The sequence below is a fragment of the Centrocercus urophasianus genome, unplaced genomic scaffold, assembly GCF_019232065.1.
Source record: "Centrocercus urophasianus isolate 14NV4802_14NV808 unplaced genomic scaffold, USGS_Curo_1.0 seq_26, whole genome shotgun sequence".
NCBI lineage: Eukaryota > Metazoa > Chordata > Aves > Galliformes > Phasianidae > Centrocercus > Centrocercus urophasianus.
This window is the reverse complement of record NW_024884822.1, coordinates 1,189,128-1,208,171: the sequence shown is the minus strand read 5'-3', so window position 1 is coordinate 1,208,171 and position 19,044 is coordinate 1,189,128. Positions and strand designations below refer to the sequence as shown.

Here is a 19,044-nt window from a genome sequence, read left to right as displayed (position 1 = left end):
GGAAGAAAAAACCTATTTTTTTTTCAGTGGAGTTTCTCTTTGCAGCCTCTCAGATTCCTCTAACGTGGTTTATAGCCCTTCTGGACATGAGATTTAGGGTTTTAGCAACGTTCCCGCGCCATGCTGCCCGCTGCTCCCACGCCGCTGCCCTCCAACAGTAGGCGATGCGGTGCGTGAATGTGATTTATTGCCCCGTTAGTGTGGGAGCTTGTGGGCTTATAAATTACTTGGAGATCTCTCGATAATAGAGGGAGTGTGGTATAAGCAGGAGAGATAATGGGGCTTGGAAATAACTTTTGGGGAAAGCAAACTTTGGGCTGTTAGTGGGCGCATGGTGCCGGCTGTACTGGAGGAGCACTGAGCAGCCCAGGCTGGGTGATTTTTATGGCTCTCTTTATGGCTGATGGGTTTTGCAGGCAGAGCAGGGTTGATAACTCAGCAGAAACGCGTGCATAGCCTGTTGTCCTGAGATAGCAGGCTTGGGTCTGCACTGGGGTCGATTTGTTGAAGCCAACCTGCCAGCCCTGCTGCTTGCAGGAAGGAGCACGCAGCGATGACATCCCTCCAGGCTCCAGCAGAAGGGAGGTGTGGTGGCAGCAGGGTGTTATAGGGGAACTGGGAGCACCAAGTATGTGCTCAGCACTTCTGTTAGCAGGTACTGAGCTGGTGTGGCAGGCAGTGCTAAGCTGGAGCCCTAAAGCCATTTCTTTCACCTCTGGGACAGTGCTGGCAGGTTGTACTGTGTGCTTCCAGGTGGGGCGACTCTGGAGAAATGATCTTAAATGGAGAAGGAAGGCGGTTGTTAGCAAAAATCAATTAAACTCATTAAGTAAAACCAGGTCTTCCCAAGTTAAGTGGATTTGAGGAGATTTCTTTAAAAGAAGTAGCACATTTCCAGATGGACACTGCTTCTGTCCGTCTCCAGCATCAGCAGGGCTCCCACTGAGACGTTTCTGGGGCTCAGAGGGCGCAGTTCATGAAATTGCTTTGCTTGCCTTGCAAAGCCTGAAAGAAAGATCAAAGGGAAATATCTCTCATGCAAAGATGATGGAAATTTTGCATCTTATGTTTCAAATAAGTGAATTACTGATCAAAATCATCTCTGGAAGGCTCTGTTCCAGAAATAACTTGCAAGATTTTTGTAGATAAAGAAGTTCCTCATGTACCCAATCAGAGGACTATGCAGGACAGACCTTAGCACTGCAGGTGGCTGGTCACTGTAACTTGGGGAAAGAAAAAGGAAACTTGTTGGCAAAGCGTATGAGTTGAACTGGATGCTCATCTCCATGGCTGTGACTTCATAAATCAGGGTTTGTTTTCAGGTAAATTGCAGGCCTGCCCTGCTTCTCACTCTCACCTCTCTTCCTTCAATGCAATCCGCACAGAACTTTGCCCTCTCCAGGCGCTGGGGCCCTCAGGATTGGGCTGTGCTGCTTGGGATGAGATGGGGGCCTGCCCTGGGCTGAGCACTGGGTGCTGTCAGAGGGGCAGAACTTCTCCCCCTCAGTAACTAATGACGACAAACTGGTATTCAGAAAACATTGAGGCTACTGCATATTTACCAGTCTTCAGCATTTTGTGGGTAGTTTCCATAAAACAGATTTGATCCTTGCCCTGAATTTGCAAACATCTCCATTCAGGGTGGTGCTGGAGACAGCAGCAGTGAAGAGGATGCTCAGTTGGACGCATTTGTGGGTCCCAAATAACAGGAAAATGAAACTTCACACACAGGGAGGAAAGGGTGCAAATTATGGGAAGGATTTGGCATCTCTGACAGCCAGTCCTTAAAGCAGGCATGAAAAAAACAAAGCTGGGGGCACAAGGCAGAAGCGAGCCATCAGCAGCACATACACTAATTAGCTTCCTAGTGAGATGACTGCTGCAATTCCAGAAAATCCCAATTGGCCTCCAGGTATTGTTATACAACTTAAACCTCCTGTTCCTGGTCACAGCCCTCTCCTGACATCCCGGTGCCATGTGGGTGCTGCCTAATCAGGGAGTGATGGAGCAGGGACACCTGAGCATGCCAACCTTTCCAGTTGGCATCTTTCCCATATAGGATCACTGTGTTATCTTGCCAGAATAAGCAAGAGTGGGACTGGCTGGAGCTTAGTAAACGGTTTCCAGAGGAAACTCGATAGAAGAAAAGTGGCACAGGATAATTTGATAGGGTTTCCAGGTATCACTGCTGAATCAGCAGAGAAATGGGAGCTGTGTGCATTTGGAGAAGCCATGTTTCATATGAGACCGTGGCTAACAACCATCTCCTTGGACAGCAGCTCCCATCTCTATATTGCCTTTGTAAACTTGGTGGAAAAAGGCATCTGGAAATGCTGTCCTAAATTTGTGTGTGCTGCTCGGCAGTTGCCACGCTTTACCCTAGAGGGAGTTGCTTTTCTGCAGTGGGAGCAGGGACCTGTGTGTTCCTTGGACGATGTCAAGGGACTGAGATGAAAGGAGCTACCTGGGTAAACATCAGGTCACTGCTGCGGTGCTGCCACTGCAAATGTTTATTTCTTTTATGGGAAGATTGGTCTCCAGTGATCATCTGTCTCTTTCTGACAGCAGTATTTCACTGAGCATCTCTTGGATTTTCCATGTCTTGTGCTTTCGCTCCTGTTTTTGTGGAGGTCCCAGCTGGGCTGGCATTGAGCAGAAGGGACACAGACATCACTTTGGACCCCGTGGGCTTGTGCTTTATGTAACTCCTGGGGGCGACCAACTGCCTCGTTCCAGGTTGATCTGACCCATTTCAGTGTGGTGGGCTTGAGGCTTCTTCTCTTCCCTGTTCCTGTGGCCAAACAGGTTCATGGCTGGAGCATCACCCCAGGAGGGAAGTCCCTGCCGATGGAGGGAGGAAGGGACAGAAAAGCTCCCGAGTGTTTCAAATTTGGAAAGGTTTTTTTTTTTTTTTTTTTTTTTTTTCTTTTAGTAACTGGGCTACATTTAAAGAGACAAACAGACCACTTGTAAGCATCTTTAGCGGTGTGTGTGTGTAGCTTTTGTCCTCGAGCACCCTGCAGGGAGGACTGCCCTGGTTGCATTGCAGCCTCCAGCCCGACTGGGCTCCCCACAGTGCCTGCAAATAGGGTGCAGCAGCCCCTCTGGCTGGGCACGAGGCTGGCAGCACCCTGGTGTGGAACAGCCCTGTGCTCGTCATCTCTCTGCTTTACAGAGCTCCCTCTGCTTTGTGCAAAGGCACTTCCAGTAGTTTGGAAGCAGTTGTTTGCTGCTTCTGAGTCTGCTTTAAAACTTTGTTTCCTCCATGGTTCACTGTGATTTTGTTTTGGACTGCAGGGACTTTGCGTGTTCTTCTCCAGGTTTTATTTTTTGAATGCACATTTCAGCTGCTCAGAAATGCTAATAGAACATTACGTGCAGCAGTTTGGATTGCTGAATAGTTTTAATTCCTGCATATCAGGGCAGTTTGTTTCAGCAGGAGTGTTTTCTCCGTAATGAAAAGAAATGCTTTTTGGTTAACAAAGGCAGCTGTAGCATGGCCAGCTCCCCATCTCTAACTGCTGGCTGTGTGGATCCGTGATGTCAGAGGTAGACTGGGGCTGTTTGGCAAAGCCTTGTTACCATTTTCTTCAAGGCAATACCTATGCCATGAGGAGGGCTGCTCTGTTTGTGGCAGAAGGGTCACAGGCATGAAGCTACATCTGAAAAATGTGGCCTGATGCTAGCAGCAAGGGGTGATGGTGGTAGCACAGACTCGTGGCTCATGCATGGCCCCTGCTACACCCGAAGCACATTGCCACCCATCAGCTGGCAGCTTCCACTTGCTGAAGTGATGGTGTTTCCATGCTGTGTCTTGCCCACAGGACCCACTTGTAGGGATGTCTGTGGTCCTCTGAAAGCTGATGTGGGTGATCTGAACTGGGAGTGCAGTGTGTATGATGTATTAACAAATACCAAAACTTTCTCCCACGCAGAGATTGCACCCTGTGGAAGGAATGGTGGGAAGGTGGGATAGTGCTTTGGGTTTTCTTTTGCTCTCGTTGAACTTGCACGTGTCAGAGATAATTGTGGTAAAGACCTTAAGAGTTCCCCAGCAAAAACCATCCAGGGAGGAGCTAAGGCAGGAGACTTCACCCCTAAAGGGGAGCATTTTGGAAAGATCAGGCTTGTGCAAGTAGTGATTTTTCCAGATCAGGATTGCTGTGGAGCCTGTTGTACTGTAGGACATCCTCCAGAGCTGATCCCAACTTCTCTCTGTGGGTTACGTGGCACAGGCTGGGTTTAATCAGCACCATAGGAAGCATCCTGGGCATGCAGTGAAGGCATGATGCTGGGGAAGGCTTTGGCTGGCACCTTGGTTTGGGTTGCAGTGATCATCTCCAGAATGGAGCTGCCTGACAGGTGTGTATTTCAGGATCTAAACTTTTGAGACCAACCCTCTGAGCTGCAGAAGCGAGCCCCTGCAGATCCAGGTGGGTGCAGAGGGACCTGCAGTTTCTCTTTGAAACCAGTCCTTCCCCATTCCGCCTTGGGGAGGTGAGATGTCAAGAGGAGGGTGGTGCAGGAAGATCTGCTGCTGATGTCCTTTGCTGAGATCTTCTCGTGCCCATCTTCCATAAAGCAGCCTGGCTGCTGTGAGCCTGTGAGGTGTTGGGTGGCTTCAGGCCAGACCTGAGCTGCTGACCCTTGGCTCCCTTGCACACGCTGGGCAGTGGCTGCTGGCAGGCAACCTTCTGCCAGTAACAGTGGAAGTCAGAAGGACCACCCAGTTCTGATAAGGACAATTTAGAAAGGAAGGAGATGGTTGTGAAAAGAGGGGCAAAGGGGCACAAAGGAAAGGGGGGTGGGGGGGGGGGAAGGAGGAACAAAATGAAGATCAAGACCGCTGTTAAGCACACTGCCTGCGAGGGAGGTCTCCATCATGCCTTTTCTAATCTAGAGCCAGCAAGGATTGTATTAACAGCTTCAACGCCATGGAACAAATTAATCCCTGATGTAATTGAAATCGGTGAGGTCTCACAATAGGTGAGTTTGACCCAGTGGGATAGAAATAGAACAAGTATTGGAATGAAGTAGTGAAATGAAGTCACACTGTTAAGACACTGGTATTTCATTCCTAGAAACAAAGGCCAAACAAATGCAGAGAATACATGGCTCTGCTGGGCATGGTTGAAAGCTGCTCAATAATATCAAGCTTTGAAGGGATATTTCTGTGCAGGGAGGAAGTATGTAGGAGAGATATAACAAGCATTAGAAAGAAAGACAAAGAAAGAAAGGAAGAAAGAAAAGCCCTGCTTGCTTGTTGCCTGATTGATGGCTGTGGTAAAATAACACCAGCTCTGAATTTGAAGGAGAAGAAAAAAAATCACAACTGGGGAAAAAATCAGCAAAAAAAGTTAAGGTCTGAATTGTATTTCCAGAGAAGGAAATACAATTGCTGTGGTAAGAGGCATCAGCACCCTGCAGATACCTGTGTGGCTGAGGTGCACGAGGACGGTTTGCTTTGGCTAATGGAGGCAGCAGGACCTGGTGCTACAGAAAGGAGGCTGCTATGGGCCTGGTGTTGCAGCAAGAAGGGCTCGGGCTCAGTCCCCTTGGCACTGCCACGTGGGCACGCTGTTGGAAAAGGGGGAATTTCAGAGGGGTGGGCTCCCTCTTGCAGACTGTGATAATAAGCTGCAGCCAGCAACCTGGTTTTGGATTGGTGAAAATGGGCAGGTAAGGGTGGGGTGCAGAGGATGGTGCTGTTGGTGCTGGTTTAGGTGCTGCCGGCAGCTCTGCCAGCAAGGACCAGGTGCAGAGCTGTGTCCAGAGCAGGCTGGTTCTGCAAGCCTTCCAGCTTCTTCTCTTCCCTTGGTTTCATGCAGTGTGCCTGTGTTTCTTTACGTCATTAATCAAGGCTGAAACCTTGCTCTTCCCCAGGCTGAACCGTTTCCCTGGGTGGAACGAGTTTAAAATGTCACCATCTAATAAATGGCGTGCTTTCACAGTGCTGGCTGAGGTTCAGTCCATCATCAAAAGGAGAAACTCGGTTTTCTCGAAGGCGTCATCATCTTTCTCTAGAGAACAGCCAAGCACTCAGCGATAGGCCATAAAACATGTGTTTCCTCAAGGCTCTCTCAGGTTCCTGGTTCTTGGCACTGCCTCGTGCCTTCCTCCTGCATCGAGCCGTGCTGGGCTGCGCTGCTGTCTGCCATCCGACGGCGCTTTGCAGTGGGAGGGCTGCGCGGTCATCGCAGGAGCTGTGCGCGAGCGCTTCGGGGACACGAAGGACAGCTGCACGCAGGGTCTGTCCCCACGCGGCTCTGGGCTGAGCAGGGCTCAGCTCGCGGCGCAGCTTTAAAACCGATGTGGACCACGGCACCGCGCCGCGCTCTTCCGGCACCGCTGAAATGGAGCGGGAAGGGCCGCCTCGGCCTCCCTCCTCCTCCTCGGCTCCATCCCGGAGGGCCGTGCCCGCGCTGCCCTACTCGGCACGTTCGCTCTCCGGACCCCGATGCCCGGGCCGGGCCGGGCGGCCACCAGGGGGCGCGGCGGCTGCAGGAGCGGCGCGGCGCTGCGGGCCCGGCGGGGCGAGAGGGCGCGGCGGGCGGGGCCGGGCCGGGGCGGTGGGTGAGGAACATGGGCGTACTTGGCTTTCTTCCTTCCCCAGCATGGCGAGATGAAGGCTGGGAGGAGAGCGGAGAGAGGGAGCAGCCTGAATGCATCCCAAGGAGAAGCGCGAGGGGGAAAGGTGTTGTTGAAGCTGAAGGACGCTGTTGGTACAAGGATAAATAGACGTAAGCTGGACGTAAGTACACAAGATGCTGGAGAATGAAGTCGTAGAGTGCTAGGAAAGTGTCTTTCTCAAACAGCTTTCTAAAGAAACAGAGGCAAAAAGTGGTTTCTGACTTGATTTGCAAATGGGTGATGGAGCAATGGGGCTCTTGTGGAGTGTGGGCTTCTGGGTTTTAAATGGGACATTCTTGCTTTCACACGAAAGAGAAACAAACCCAACCCCAAACCAACCAATTGAAAAAAGACCCCAAAAAACAAAAAGCTCAAAGGATTTCAAGGGAATACTTTGTAACTACCATTGGTGGAGTCTTTTGTGGTGTTTGTGCATCTCATGTCTGTGGTTGGAAGAAGCAATTCCATGGTGCAGCACATAGCCCTTCGTGCTGCCTGTCCTGCACGGTGCAGAGCTGTCATCCAAAGGGGCATCTGCTGAGACAGACAGTGACAGAACTCTTTGGGGAGACTTATTTCTAAAGGAGAAAACCCTTTTCAGTGAATAGCAGGAAGAAGTCACCTTGCAAACCAGCAAAGCAGCACAGCTCTGAAGTGGTGCTATTATGAAAGGTTTACGTAACGTTTGTGCAATTCTAGCGGTGTCGTGCCATGGCCTCTCCATGGATGTGCAGGGATTCACTCTGACGTGCCCTCTCCCTTCGCTGGGGGTTCCTGCTGTGCATCTGAACACGGAGTGCTTTGTGTTAGGTTAATTTCCAAATGTGCGTCTGGGCACAAAGAGGCAAGTACGTCAGAGCTGTGCGCAGCCACTTGTGCCTTGCTTCAAACTGCGCTGTGTAACGTGACTGTAACACTATCCTGGCTGTGGGTTGACTTTGCAGTTAAGAAGAAGAAAAAGCAGCAAATAAGGAGCGCATTATGTTTCTCCGTATGTCGAAGAATGACTGTCATGGTGAGCTAGCAAATCTTGCTGTAATTGGCACAGAGGAATGTTGCCAAAGTCATGGAAGCGAAGCGGTTTGTTACTTGCCTTTGCAGACTTGAGAGAGATCTGTCTTGGATATCCCCTTGTTGACCTTATTAAGTTAACTTTCAAGTCTTTAGAAGGTCACGGAGACAATCATTAATATTAGGTTGATTTGATGGCTGAAAGGTAATAAGTGTTTCCTGCTTATCAGATTGGGTTTTGAAAGGACTTTGAGTCGCTTGATTTGTTTATCTTTTGAAATCAGTAAGGCCCTTGGTGAGAGGGATTTTGTATTTCTCGTTCCATGACATATGGTTTGCTCTCTGATGAGGCTTGGAGGCTGAGTTCTACAGAAAGCAACAAATCAGGAAATTCTCAAGTCCAGCTCCCAGCTAGTTTGGCCATGCTGTGGGCCTTGGACATCTGACGCTGTAACGCTTTATGACATGGACAATAACATATTAACGTTCCCTTTTACCAGAAAGCTAAAAATAGAAAGTGAGGCATGTGCAGAGCTTGGTTGGATGGCAAGCCAAATCCTGTAAACATGGCTTGGCACGGTAAGGATTGCATTGACCTCGGCGGGGCTTTGATTGCTTGCAGTTCAAAACAAGCGGCGGTGTTTGCAGGGTCGTGGCATGAGCTTGTAGTAGCACTAACATCACGGTGCTGCTGTCAGGGGCTTTTCTGATTCTTGACCATTTCTTGGATTACTTCATGCTGAAACCTTAGGCAGCATCAGCAAAATCATCTTTTTGCTGGCCCTCCATCTGGGATTTAACACTACTGCCATTCTCAGAGCTGGTGGGTCATTGTGAAGTCATTTAAAATGAAATCCACTCATTATTTGATATATTCATTGTGTGTCATTGCACCAAAAAAAAAAAAAACCTACAGAATTTCCTATTCCGGACTGTCTGAAGACAGATTAGATGTCACCCCTTTCTGTCGCTGAGCAGGAATTAGGACTAAATGGACCTATCTTGGATGTTTGAGCAAGTAAAACAGGAAGCAGAGAGAAGAGACGGCTTCTTGCGTCCAGCCAGCTTGGTTGCTCGAGATGATGGCTGTTTTCAAAAGAACTGCTATTTATTCCCTTGCCTGAACTTCTGTATTGCCAGCTGTATTTCAGCTATACTGCTGTAGCTGTATATATTGCTGAGAGATAGAGTGATAAATAATGCATGTATAAGGAACTGCTCGAAAAGGAAAATAAAGGAAGAATGAAAATGAAGCCGGATGTGATGCCCTCTGTTAGGTTTTGCAGACTATAAGCAATTGGCAAAGAATTAGATCAATGGATCTGCTGTTCTGAGATGCTGAAGTTGTCCTTCATAGACAGTGGTCCATACCAGTTGAACAGGCTTGCAGAATAGACCAGCACCAAACAGCAACAAAATATTGGAGGAGATAAAGTAATGCAGGAAATCCTTTTTCTGTCCCAGGAGTGTTCTGTAAGGTACTTTTCTGGTTTGGAGCTAGAAGATGCAATTGGCCATTGACTTCAGGGACCGTTTGTGCTGAGCTTTGGATCTGTAGGTGTTGTTGCTGCTGGCAGGAAAGGTATTGCAGCTGTTTCGGTCTGGTATTGCAAGCTGGCTTTTCCGTAAGGCTGCTGAGTGCCCCCTGCACATGCAGGTGCTTGGACCAGGGCCTCTTCTGTGCTTGGTTGAAGCAAGCAGAAAGGCAAAAGCAGTTTCCAGAGAGCCTGCTCATGTGCTCCTTGCAGGATCTGTGGTTACAAGGCAGATTGTGTGGACAATCAGATTCACAGAATCACAGAATCACAGAATTGTAGGGGTTGGAAGGGACCTCCAGAGATCATCGAGTCCAACCTCCCTGCCAAAGCAGGTTCCCTACAGTAGGTCGCACAGGTCGGCATCCAGGCAGGTCTTGAACATCTCCAGAGAAGGAGACTCCACCACCTCCCTGGGCAGCCTGTTCCAGTGCTCCGTCACCTCACTGTAAAGAAGTTCTTGCGCACATTTGTGCGGAACTTCCTATGCTGCAGATCAGATTGAATCAGATCAATCAGATTGAAAGGCAAAAGAAAAGGTGGTGGTTTTGTGAATAGCTTATGTGCAGTAATAACAAGTAAACGGTTTTAAAAAAGAGAAAGATTTAATTTTGCTTTGGTGAATGGAACCTGAAGCCCTTAAGTTTTACAGCACAGCTCGGACCTGAAGACATTTCTGTATTTGTTTTGGTGTGGTTGTGATTGTTACGCAAATATATTTTGGGGTGAATGGACTTGGTTTTAGGTGACCTCGAGTGAGTGTTGGCGATCAGTTACTGAAGGAGGCATATGTTACTAATTTTTTTGAGCTTTATGAAAGAGAGCCCCACTTATGGTATATATAAATGGGCTTTCTTATCTCAGTAAAGTTAGCTGCTTGAGGGAGTATGCTCTGTAGGGCAGGGATACTGTGAGAATGGATTTCAGCGGTGATCAAATAGGTTTTATCTCGTGAAATCAACACTGCATGAAATTTTATTTTAGAATATTGATACTCTTTGCTGTGGGCCAGATGCAGCCCAGGCTGGCACAGCTAATTCACTTTGGCTATGCGCCAGCAGAGCATCCTATTTCAGCAAAGTGATTAAGCATGTGCTTATCTTTAAGCATACAGCTAAATCCTGGTGATTTCACTGCTTCTCTGTGTTGGGGCATCTCGACCAGGGGACAGGACAGCCACAAGGAGAGAGCTTGCAGTTCCACCTTCCTTTTTCAGGACTTCTCCTGTTTTGGAACTAGGTCTGTTATTAGAGAGGTGATAGGGTGACATAGGCTTTGGCTGGCCCTGGAGGGGTTTGGTGTCTCCAAATGATCCTGGCTGGCCCTGCTTCAGGCCGTGCTGTTCTTGGGCACATTGCTGGGGCTGTGGGTGAGAGTGGAGTTGAGCCACCCAGACAGCCCTCAGTCGGATAGTGCCCCCACGTGCTGCACTTGGGAGACTTCATCTTGGTGTGGAGGTGCTTGCCCTTCTTGCTATGGGAGGAAAGGTGATATTGGCTGCTCTGCCTTGCAAGAAGGCTGGCAAATGCTTGCAGGTAGATGCACAGCCTGCTTGGAGCTGTGTGCAGTGTGAGATGGCTTTGCAGTTGGTGCAGAGTCCATGTGTGCACTTTGCTTGCAGGCTGGGGCCTCTGTGCTGCAAGTGCTTGAGCTCCAGGTGAGCACAGCTCATCTTGTCTAGTGAGGAACCCCTTAAGAAGTTTGCTTTAGCAAATTAAAACCTATCCGTCCCTAAAATTATTTGTGGTGTTAGACGCTGAGAGCCTTTGTGGTTGGTCTGAGCTTTGTGCATCTGAGCAGACAGCAGGGCTCCATCCTCCTGAATGTGTGGGAGAAGGCGTAGGGCTGAAGGCTGTGAGATGCAGGAGGGAAGATCAGACACAGGAAAGGAAAAATCTGGGGATGCTGGTTCACCTCAGGGGTGTTTCAGTGCAAAGAAACAATTAGAATGTTTTGGAAAATAAGTTGCTTTTTCTATTTCGAAGTTCCCAGAAAAGCAAAACAACCTTCCCTTCCCTTCACTTTGAATCCCACCTGTTTTGTTTTTTTCCTAGAAAAAACCAACGTGAAATTCATTATCATGTGGTGAAGGCAATGTAGCGACGTCATCGTGATTTAAAATCTGTTTTAAATCTTAACATGATGGAGCCAGAATCCTAACTGCAAATAACCTTGCTTTTGTGGGTATAAGGCTGGCTGTCGACGTTATTTGAACATCTCTATTTTCAGTTGGTCAACATCCTTTGTAACAATATTATTTGAAAAGAAAGGTGGAGGAAGAAGGAAAGAGTTGGATGTTATCCATGCTAGAAGCCAAATGCAGCTCGCTTTGCTCAGAGATAGCTCTGGAGAGGAAAGCTAGCAGAGCTTGGTGCCCAGGGGAGCTGAGAGCACTGTTAACCTCATGCCATATCCTCAGCAGGCACTTGTGGTGCTCTTGCTTCTTGCTGTGCTGTTTTCTGACAGTGGGAGATATTGCTAAATATTAATTGTCTGATTCTTGCCCATCACTTGTGTCATCCTGCTGAATGTCTGTTTAGATACAGTATTTTCTGTAGTGCAGCCTGAGCGTTCAACTCCTGCGGTCTCCTACTGACAGTCAAAGAAGAGAGTTAAACTGGTTTCTTTCCTAGGACTTGGGATCCAAATATTGTAATCCTAGCATTTAATAAGGGCAGTGAAGGCGATCCTGTAACATCCCCGTGAACCTCATTGCTGCTGCCACTGTGTTGAATATAATGTTTTTGTTTGGGTTGCTTAGTGAAGGTCTGGTGCTAAGCAGCACTGCCTGCCTGAAGTTTTCCTCCTGCTGCTGATCTGTGTGTCTACTTGATAATTGGAAAAGCTAAAAAGTTCTTTTGAGGTTTCGATGTTCAGGGAGTATTTGACTACTTGGCTTCAAAGCATGCGCTGGTGTGAGACGACAGATGCAGGAGAATTAAGTGAAACTGTTCTGTCTGCCTTGGCCACTTGCTCCCCTCTCGCTCTTATGTGTTTGAGCCCAGAATGGACCTGTACAAGGATTTATTGACCCCTTTTCATTTGCGTTGCCAGCTTCATCCACACCCTAATATATCAGAACATCGTTGCTTTCAGGCAGGAAGGGCAAGCATGCTGTAGCTGGAATGTGTTAGGAACCGAAGCTGCAGCTCTGCTGGGAGTAAGTGCCATTCCTTTGCCAGTTCCAAACTAGGCTTCATGAAATTCCCATGTGATTCTTATTTTGTGGTGGAGTTCGTTTCTTACATGCAAATGGTGCACAGCATTAGAGCTTGTCAACAGGTTCGCTTTGACCATTATTTGTTGTGGTCAAATTAAAAATCACCTGCTGTGCAGCAGTGCCTTTTGGGTGCTGCTCAATCATCTTCTGCTGCTTTTGGTGTCTGAGTGATTTACTGTACTGTGATGGGAGTCTGCCACCAAAATATAATCCATTGGTTAGATGTGTATGGGCAGCATGGATGCAGTGCAGAAGCTCTGAGGGGCAGATTGTGGAGTGTTCTCTGGTCTTTTGTGCTGTTTGAGCATGAATTGCTTTTGGCTGTGTGCTGTTGGGCCTCCCAGCTGGGAGGGCCTTCTTAAGAGCATCTTGGTTGCCTCCTCCTCTGACCTTGGGCAAGCCAGGATGGGTCTGGAAGCAAAAGCAGGAATCCTGTTTCAGTGTTTCTTGGGAACCGTAAGTTAAGATTGGAAACAATATACCAGAGAAAGGCAGATGTGACTGAGAAAGTTTCTGGTAATGTTTTGAGGCTGTAGTTAACTAAGGTTAATTTAATCCATTGGCCAGAAAAAACAGAGGCAGAGGCTGAAGCGCCCGGAACCCTGCTGGTAATGGCCTGTCAGCTGGACACATCAGTTGGGCTCTTACTGCTTGCTCCAAGTGATCCCTCCCCAGGTTGGGCTGGACAGAGATGCAGCAATAGGCAGTCAGCAATGATCAGGCTTCACTTAAAGCCAAGCAGGCAACAAATTTGTGCTGAAGAGAGCCCACAAATACATGACACATTTATCTTTCTAGATTTTATGCCTGTCTGTAGCTAGAATCCAGTTCGCTAACGTCAGCATAAATAGGTTTTTCCCTTGACTTCTTCCCTGCCATTAATCCACACAGTTGCTGAAGGTGAAGCACAAATTCTCTGAAATTGAAGTGCCAGTCCCCTTTCTCCTATACATGTCCACGTAGCTTGATAGAGGCTATGAATATGCAAAAGCGAGCCTAATTTATGGCCAGCCTGGTTGACCAGGATTAAATCAAAGCAGGACCGAGCAGAAGTTTTTACTCAACCACCCCCTCATGCACAGTTTGATTGTAAAAACTCAGGTTTGGCTTACTCTCTAGAGCCAGCTCTGGGTAGAATTACATTTTGAGTGCCTGATACCACGGGCTCGGCTGTCAGATGAAGGCCAGCCAAATCCCAGTCATCTTGCACCATGTGCCCTTTGGCAGGTTGATGTGTAATCTTTCTATCTGAGATGCTTATTTTGTTTCATAGTCTGTTCTCTTTTCTTTTTCCCTCCCCACCACTTTCAGATGTTTGTTGCCGAGGAGAATGTAGATTTTCGGATACACGTGGAGAACCAAACACGAGCAAGAGACGACGTGAGCAGGAAGCAGCTCCGGCTCTATCAGCTGTACAGCAGGACAAGCGGGAAGCACATCCAAGTGCTGGGCAGGAGGATCAGCGCCAAAGGAGAAGACGGAGATAAATATGGTAAGAGTATTTACTGGGATCCCCCAGACTTCAGTTCAAAAGCTTTAATTCACTGTGTTGGCCTGAGAACCTCGTGGGAGAAAAATGAGAAGAGCAATAAAATGCAGAGGATCACAGGGAGAAAAAAAAAAAACAACCTTTTCAGATTAAGAACGTGGAATTTGCTGCGTTAGAGTGGGCTGTCAGCCCAGCTCCCAGCTGCGGGCTGTTCCAACCCGTGGTACTGGAGTGCCCCTGTTTCTGAGTGCATGATGGTGCTTGAAGACAAAAATCTTTCTCTGCCTAGCAGGTGAGCGTACAACTTTCCTCGTGTTATTTATGTGATATCAAAGTTGGTCACTTAGGATGTTCTTTCCTTATGAACTGTGGCCCTTGGCTTAGTGACTTGGAAACTGTGGTTGTGAACTGAGCTTGAGGGGTGGAAGAATCCCAGTGCTTGAGTGAAGCATCCTTTCATCTTTCTAGAGGAGAGTGTTTGGTTTGAGCTGAAATTAAGCAGACTTCAGAGCTTTAAGAGTGCTTAAGCTGAATCCTGAGGCACGTAGATCCTACAGGGGCACAAATAACTTACACAGGCTGGCAGTGCATTCAGTAATTTCCATCTTGATCTGCATACAAGCATCATGATAGAAGTGCTGGTTGGAGACTGAACTATAAAAAAATTTCCTCGTCTTTGTACACTGGGAGATGGCTTTGGCAGAGGCACTTTTGCTTGACTTTTTTTAGGCCTGATTCACGGTTGCTGGAAGGGTTTTAGGGCTGTTTTGAGAAATGGCCCTTTTTCCCTTACAGACACACAGTCCACAGGTGTTGCTGTGTGTGTGTGCAGATGTGTCAGCCAGCATGCACGTTCACATGAGGTTCACCTGACGTGCAGCAGAGGTGGAGGTGGGGTACGATTCGTCTCAGATGGAGTGCAGGTCAAAATGTGAGAACTATTATTCCATCAGCGGCCTTCGGACAAGTTGACGTACCATCCATGGTCATCATTTTGCTTGCTTTGGCAGGGGGTTGGACTTGATGATCTCTGGAGGTCCCTTCCAACCCCTACAGTTCTGTGCCCCTTTCGTTACAGAATCACAGAATTGTAGGGGTTGGAAGGGACCTCCAGAGATCATCTGCTGTGGCAGAAATATGTAGTTGTGCCACTGGAGGTGTTAGCTCAAAGGTAGCTGGCTGTTGTGAAATGAACCCCCAAGGCTGTCCGCCGACTCAACAGTCGCTCAGAAAAAGCCCTGCCCTGTGGGTTCATCAGCGTTTTCCTTTGTCATTCCAAAGTGTCCAGATGAAACAGCAGTGCAAAGTGCCACGTGGCTGCTAATTATTGTGTCATTTTATTGCATTCATCCTCTTAAGGTTTGATATGTAAACTAATCACTGTGTGTTAGCTGCTGGCGTCCCAGGAAGCGCTCTTGCCTGCAGTGAATGTCAGGTAACGTGATGCAGTTTTCTTCTCTGTGAAAGAAGGCAGCATTTACAGTGGGGTGCAGCAGGGAAGTGTGCCCGTGAGCAGCTGACAAGTGCTAATTTATGTGTCAAAGCCCATCTTGTCCCCTTCATACATATACAATAATGTCTGAACAACAAATCCTAGCGCAGGAGAGTGCTTGTGACCAGTGGAGAAGCTGCACAATCACAGAGCCTTACATTTCCAGTCTGAGGAGCTCTGTGGTGTGTGCATCGCTGCTTGCCACCAAATCCACTCTTCCGGTTGCTGGAATCCCTCTAAAAACCCGACGTGCTCTGACCATTGAGGCCATTTGCTAACACCCCTGCCTGCTCCCTCCCCCTCTCCTACTAATAAAACTCCTTGATGTGTCAAGCTGCAAAGCCTTCCCATTTCTAGCTCTGCTGAAAGGTTATGGAAATCTGTTCATCATCTTGCCTGGCACAGGAACACTTAGAGCATGATAATCGGGTAGACAGTGAGGTGGGGCATGAAGGTCCAGGATGTGACCATGCAGAGCTCCTAGCTGTGATAATGAAGGGGGGAGAGATGTCAGAGTTACTGAAGTGAGAACCATCTGTGTTACAGCCAAAACTGGATACAAAGGCAATGACACAGGATTCATTATGTGCTGGGAACCCCTCCCCCAGAGGCATTATTATGGAGTAACCTTTGATCGAGACCAGAGAGAGGCTTAAACCAGGTCCGGAGATCTGAACAGTTGTGAACTTTTGATCCAAATCTCAGTGCTGCTGGTCAGATCTGCCTCTGAAGGAGGACACCTTACCCTCTTAGGCAGCAGATGGCTGTTTTTCCTACTGCCCTTTTTCTCTTCTTTCCTCTTTTTCCTGCCTTTAAGTTGGCACAGTGAGTCAGAGCTTAGCATTTGGGAGTGCCTGGTTCCCACTTCTTTTCTTGGCTGCAGACGATGCAGTCTCCCACAGCTTTTCCCCTGTCTTAACCCAGTCCCCACGGAAAGGCGAGATCATGGTGGAGGTGATGTGAATTGATGTTGGAAGGATTACAGAGGCTGAGTGTCAGCCCAGGGAAGGCTTTGAGAGGACGAGCAGAAGCCAATATCTGAGAAAAGGCAACAGATGTGGGAAAAGGTGCCTGTGGAGGTGGAACGTGAGCTGGCTCCAGCCCTGCGTTCTCCTGCCTACTCCTTCCTGAACAGCATTTCAAACACGGGCAGGGCTATCTCAGAACGCCTCTGCTGGGCTCCAGCTCTGCAGTCATTGGGGACAGTTGTATCCGCTCAGGCACAAGTACAGGCCATGCAAAGAGGTGCCACATTGGAAAGCTGTGAGGTGCGAGTGTTACCGAGTGTGCTTCCAGCTCAAAGACTCACTGCTGCAGGGTGTCCGGACTGGGAGCAGGAGGCTTATCAGAGGTTAGGAGGTGGAGTGTGCAGCGGGCAAGAAGTTGTTTTCTTGGCTTTTCAAAATGATGCTGTGTCCTTCCAAGAACTCTGTCCCATTAAAGGGTGGTAATATTAGGCAAGGGCAGGGCAGCTCAGACTTGGTGTGGGGAGCAGGGATGACTCTGTTGAGAGAGAGACCATGGCTGTGGTTCGTAATGCGCATCATGAACGATAAGCACTAGTCAATTTTAAGGCTGGGGAGGCAGTAACATTTTAGCACCTCTTTCCCCCCTCCTCCCATACTTTTACAACTGGTTAAAGAACAGTGTGTCCAATTGAAGAGAGGCCTTTTATTTTTTGCACATATACAGCTTCCAAATGGCTGGCATGTGAGGGTTATTCTGCCTTTGAAGGAATGGAGAGTTGGTTAGTTTTATTGCAAGGTTTTATTGACTTCTGTAAAACTTCTCACCTCTTGGTTGAAGAGAATGCCCAGAAAAGAGGGGAAGTGACAAATCTCAGGCAGTGAATTGCTCGTTTCCAGGCAGCCATCACAAGTACAGCTAAATGACAAGCAGCAAGAGAGCGATCTGCAGGGCCAGGAGAAATCCAGCGTGAGGAAGGGCCCCTCAAATGTTTTATCTGGGCCTCCATGTCCCACAAATGAGGAAAAATGCAACTCTGTGATGCATAGTTTTATTGGCGTGATAATTTGGGTATGTGATGTTAGGTTTATGTGTTGTTCAGGGCCAAGATCTGGCCCCATATGTGGAATTATTAAATGGCAAATTAAGTCAGTTAATAGAATTAATTGAGTCGATGTAAACCTTTTAATCAGATAGATTTGGTCCTTTCTCAGATGAATTAGAATCCATTAACAGATAAGTCAATTATTGGACTAAATTAAATCTAATAATAATGCCTGCTGCTCACAGCTACTAATTAATCTAAATACACTTACCTATCTCCCAAGGTTGTGGGTTGTTTTTTTTTTTTTTAAAGGCTTAATTGATGTTCCTAAAGTGCTCTGAGATCTTTCAGATAACAGAAGGATCTATGTGAGCAAAATATTATCTCTTCGCAGACTATAAACTAATTAAAAGGCTGATCTATTTACAGATTGCAGGTTTACTTTAATCTCCTCGACCTATTCGGAAGAGTTTGCACTGGCTCAGAAAAACAATATTCCTGCTATAAGCTTATTATTACTTTACAGGTTCCTAAGTGGTCCTTTCATTCAGAAAATGAAAGGGGGAAGGAGAAAAAACAACCATTAAAGTGCTGACAAAAAAAGAAAAGGACCTGGAACCTTTATATTCTACCTCCGATAAATGGTACAGATAGGGAAGAGAGGGATCAGTGACCTGAAACCTTAGATCCTTTCATTTATTTTCATTTCACAAAAGGCAGAAGACATTCTATCCTGTTTGTTCGCTATCTTTGTATCCGGTGCAGTTGGTGAGAGAGCTCTCTTGGTTGGGTGAAGGCATTTTTTGCCTCATTTGTATTTCACAGCCATGTGATTTTTGTTTTAAAGTGTCTACCATTATCCTGAGGGGCAAAGCACAGTGATAGACATACAGACAGATGTGACGGACATTTGTGGGGTGTTTGAGCTCACCCTCCACTAACTCCATGGGGAGTTAGTTTTTATTTATGGCAAGTACTTGGCTGACCATGAGGCAAGGATGTGATATATGCAGGTGGGTTATCAGTTAGCCAACGCTGGGTCTATCCCAGGTAAAGAAATCTCTTGTAGTTTGTAAGGTGGGAGGCTTTCTCCGAGGATGTTCCACACAAGGGGCACAGCACGTAGGTGTGCTTTCTCTCCTTCTTGGCATCCTGTTGGCTCTCAATGTTCTTGGCTGCCCAGTTCCAGCAAGGTGCCCTCGAGAACTCCCTCTGATCTCGGTGGCGTTAAGCTCAGGACTCAACAAACACTCCCAGAACAGGTTTTCGGAGACATACAAAGCATGTGTTTGCTTACAGGGTCAGAAAATCTGGGATCAGGCAGCCCAAGAAGGAAAGCAAAGTCAAGAGGTATCGTGCATGATGAAAATGGATGTATCACAGGTGTTGGTGCTAACACATGCTCCATGCACGTGTCCTTTTTTGGTCAGCTCTCAAGCTCTGAAAGTTGCAGTTGGCAGCTACAAGCGTACAGGGGAAGCCAAGTGCTGGTGGAGGTGGGTGCCTCCATCCCAGGGTCACCCTGCCTGGTGGTGTGCACACAGCCAGCTGTCCCACTGCTGCTGTAGCCGGAGCTTCCCAGAGATGCCAGTGGACGAGCCCATGGAGAGCACATTACAGCTGTCTAGACATAAGCCACGCTCCATCCCGCCAGAG

General features: G+C 47.8%; 1 protein-coding gene across 1 annotated transcript in view; it reads left to right on the top strand.

The window, feature by feature from the left end:
- Window positions 1-19,044, top strand: part of FGF18 (fibroblast growth factor 18) — a 64,390-nt gene that overhangs the window by 8,456 nt on the left and 36,890 nt on the right. The window contains exon 2 of the mRNA XM_042826473.1: window positions 13,708-13,888. Within this exon, the coding sequence (XP_042682407.1) occupies window positions 13,708-13,888 (181 nt within the window). The remainder of the gene's footprint in view (window positions 1-13,707; window positions 13,889-19,044) is intronic.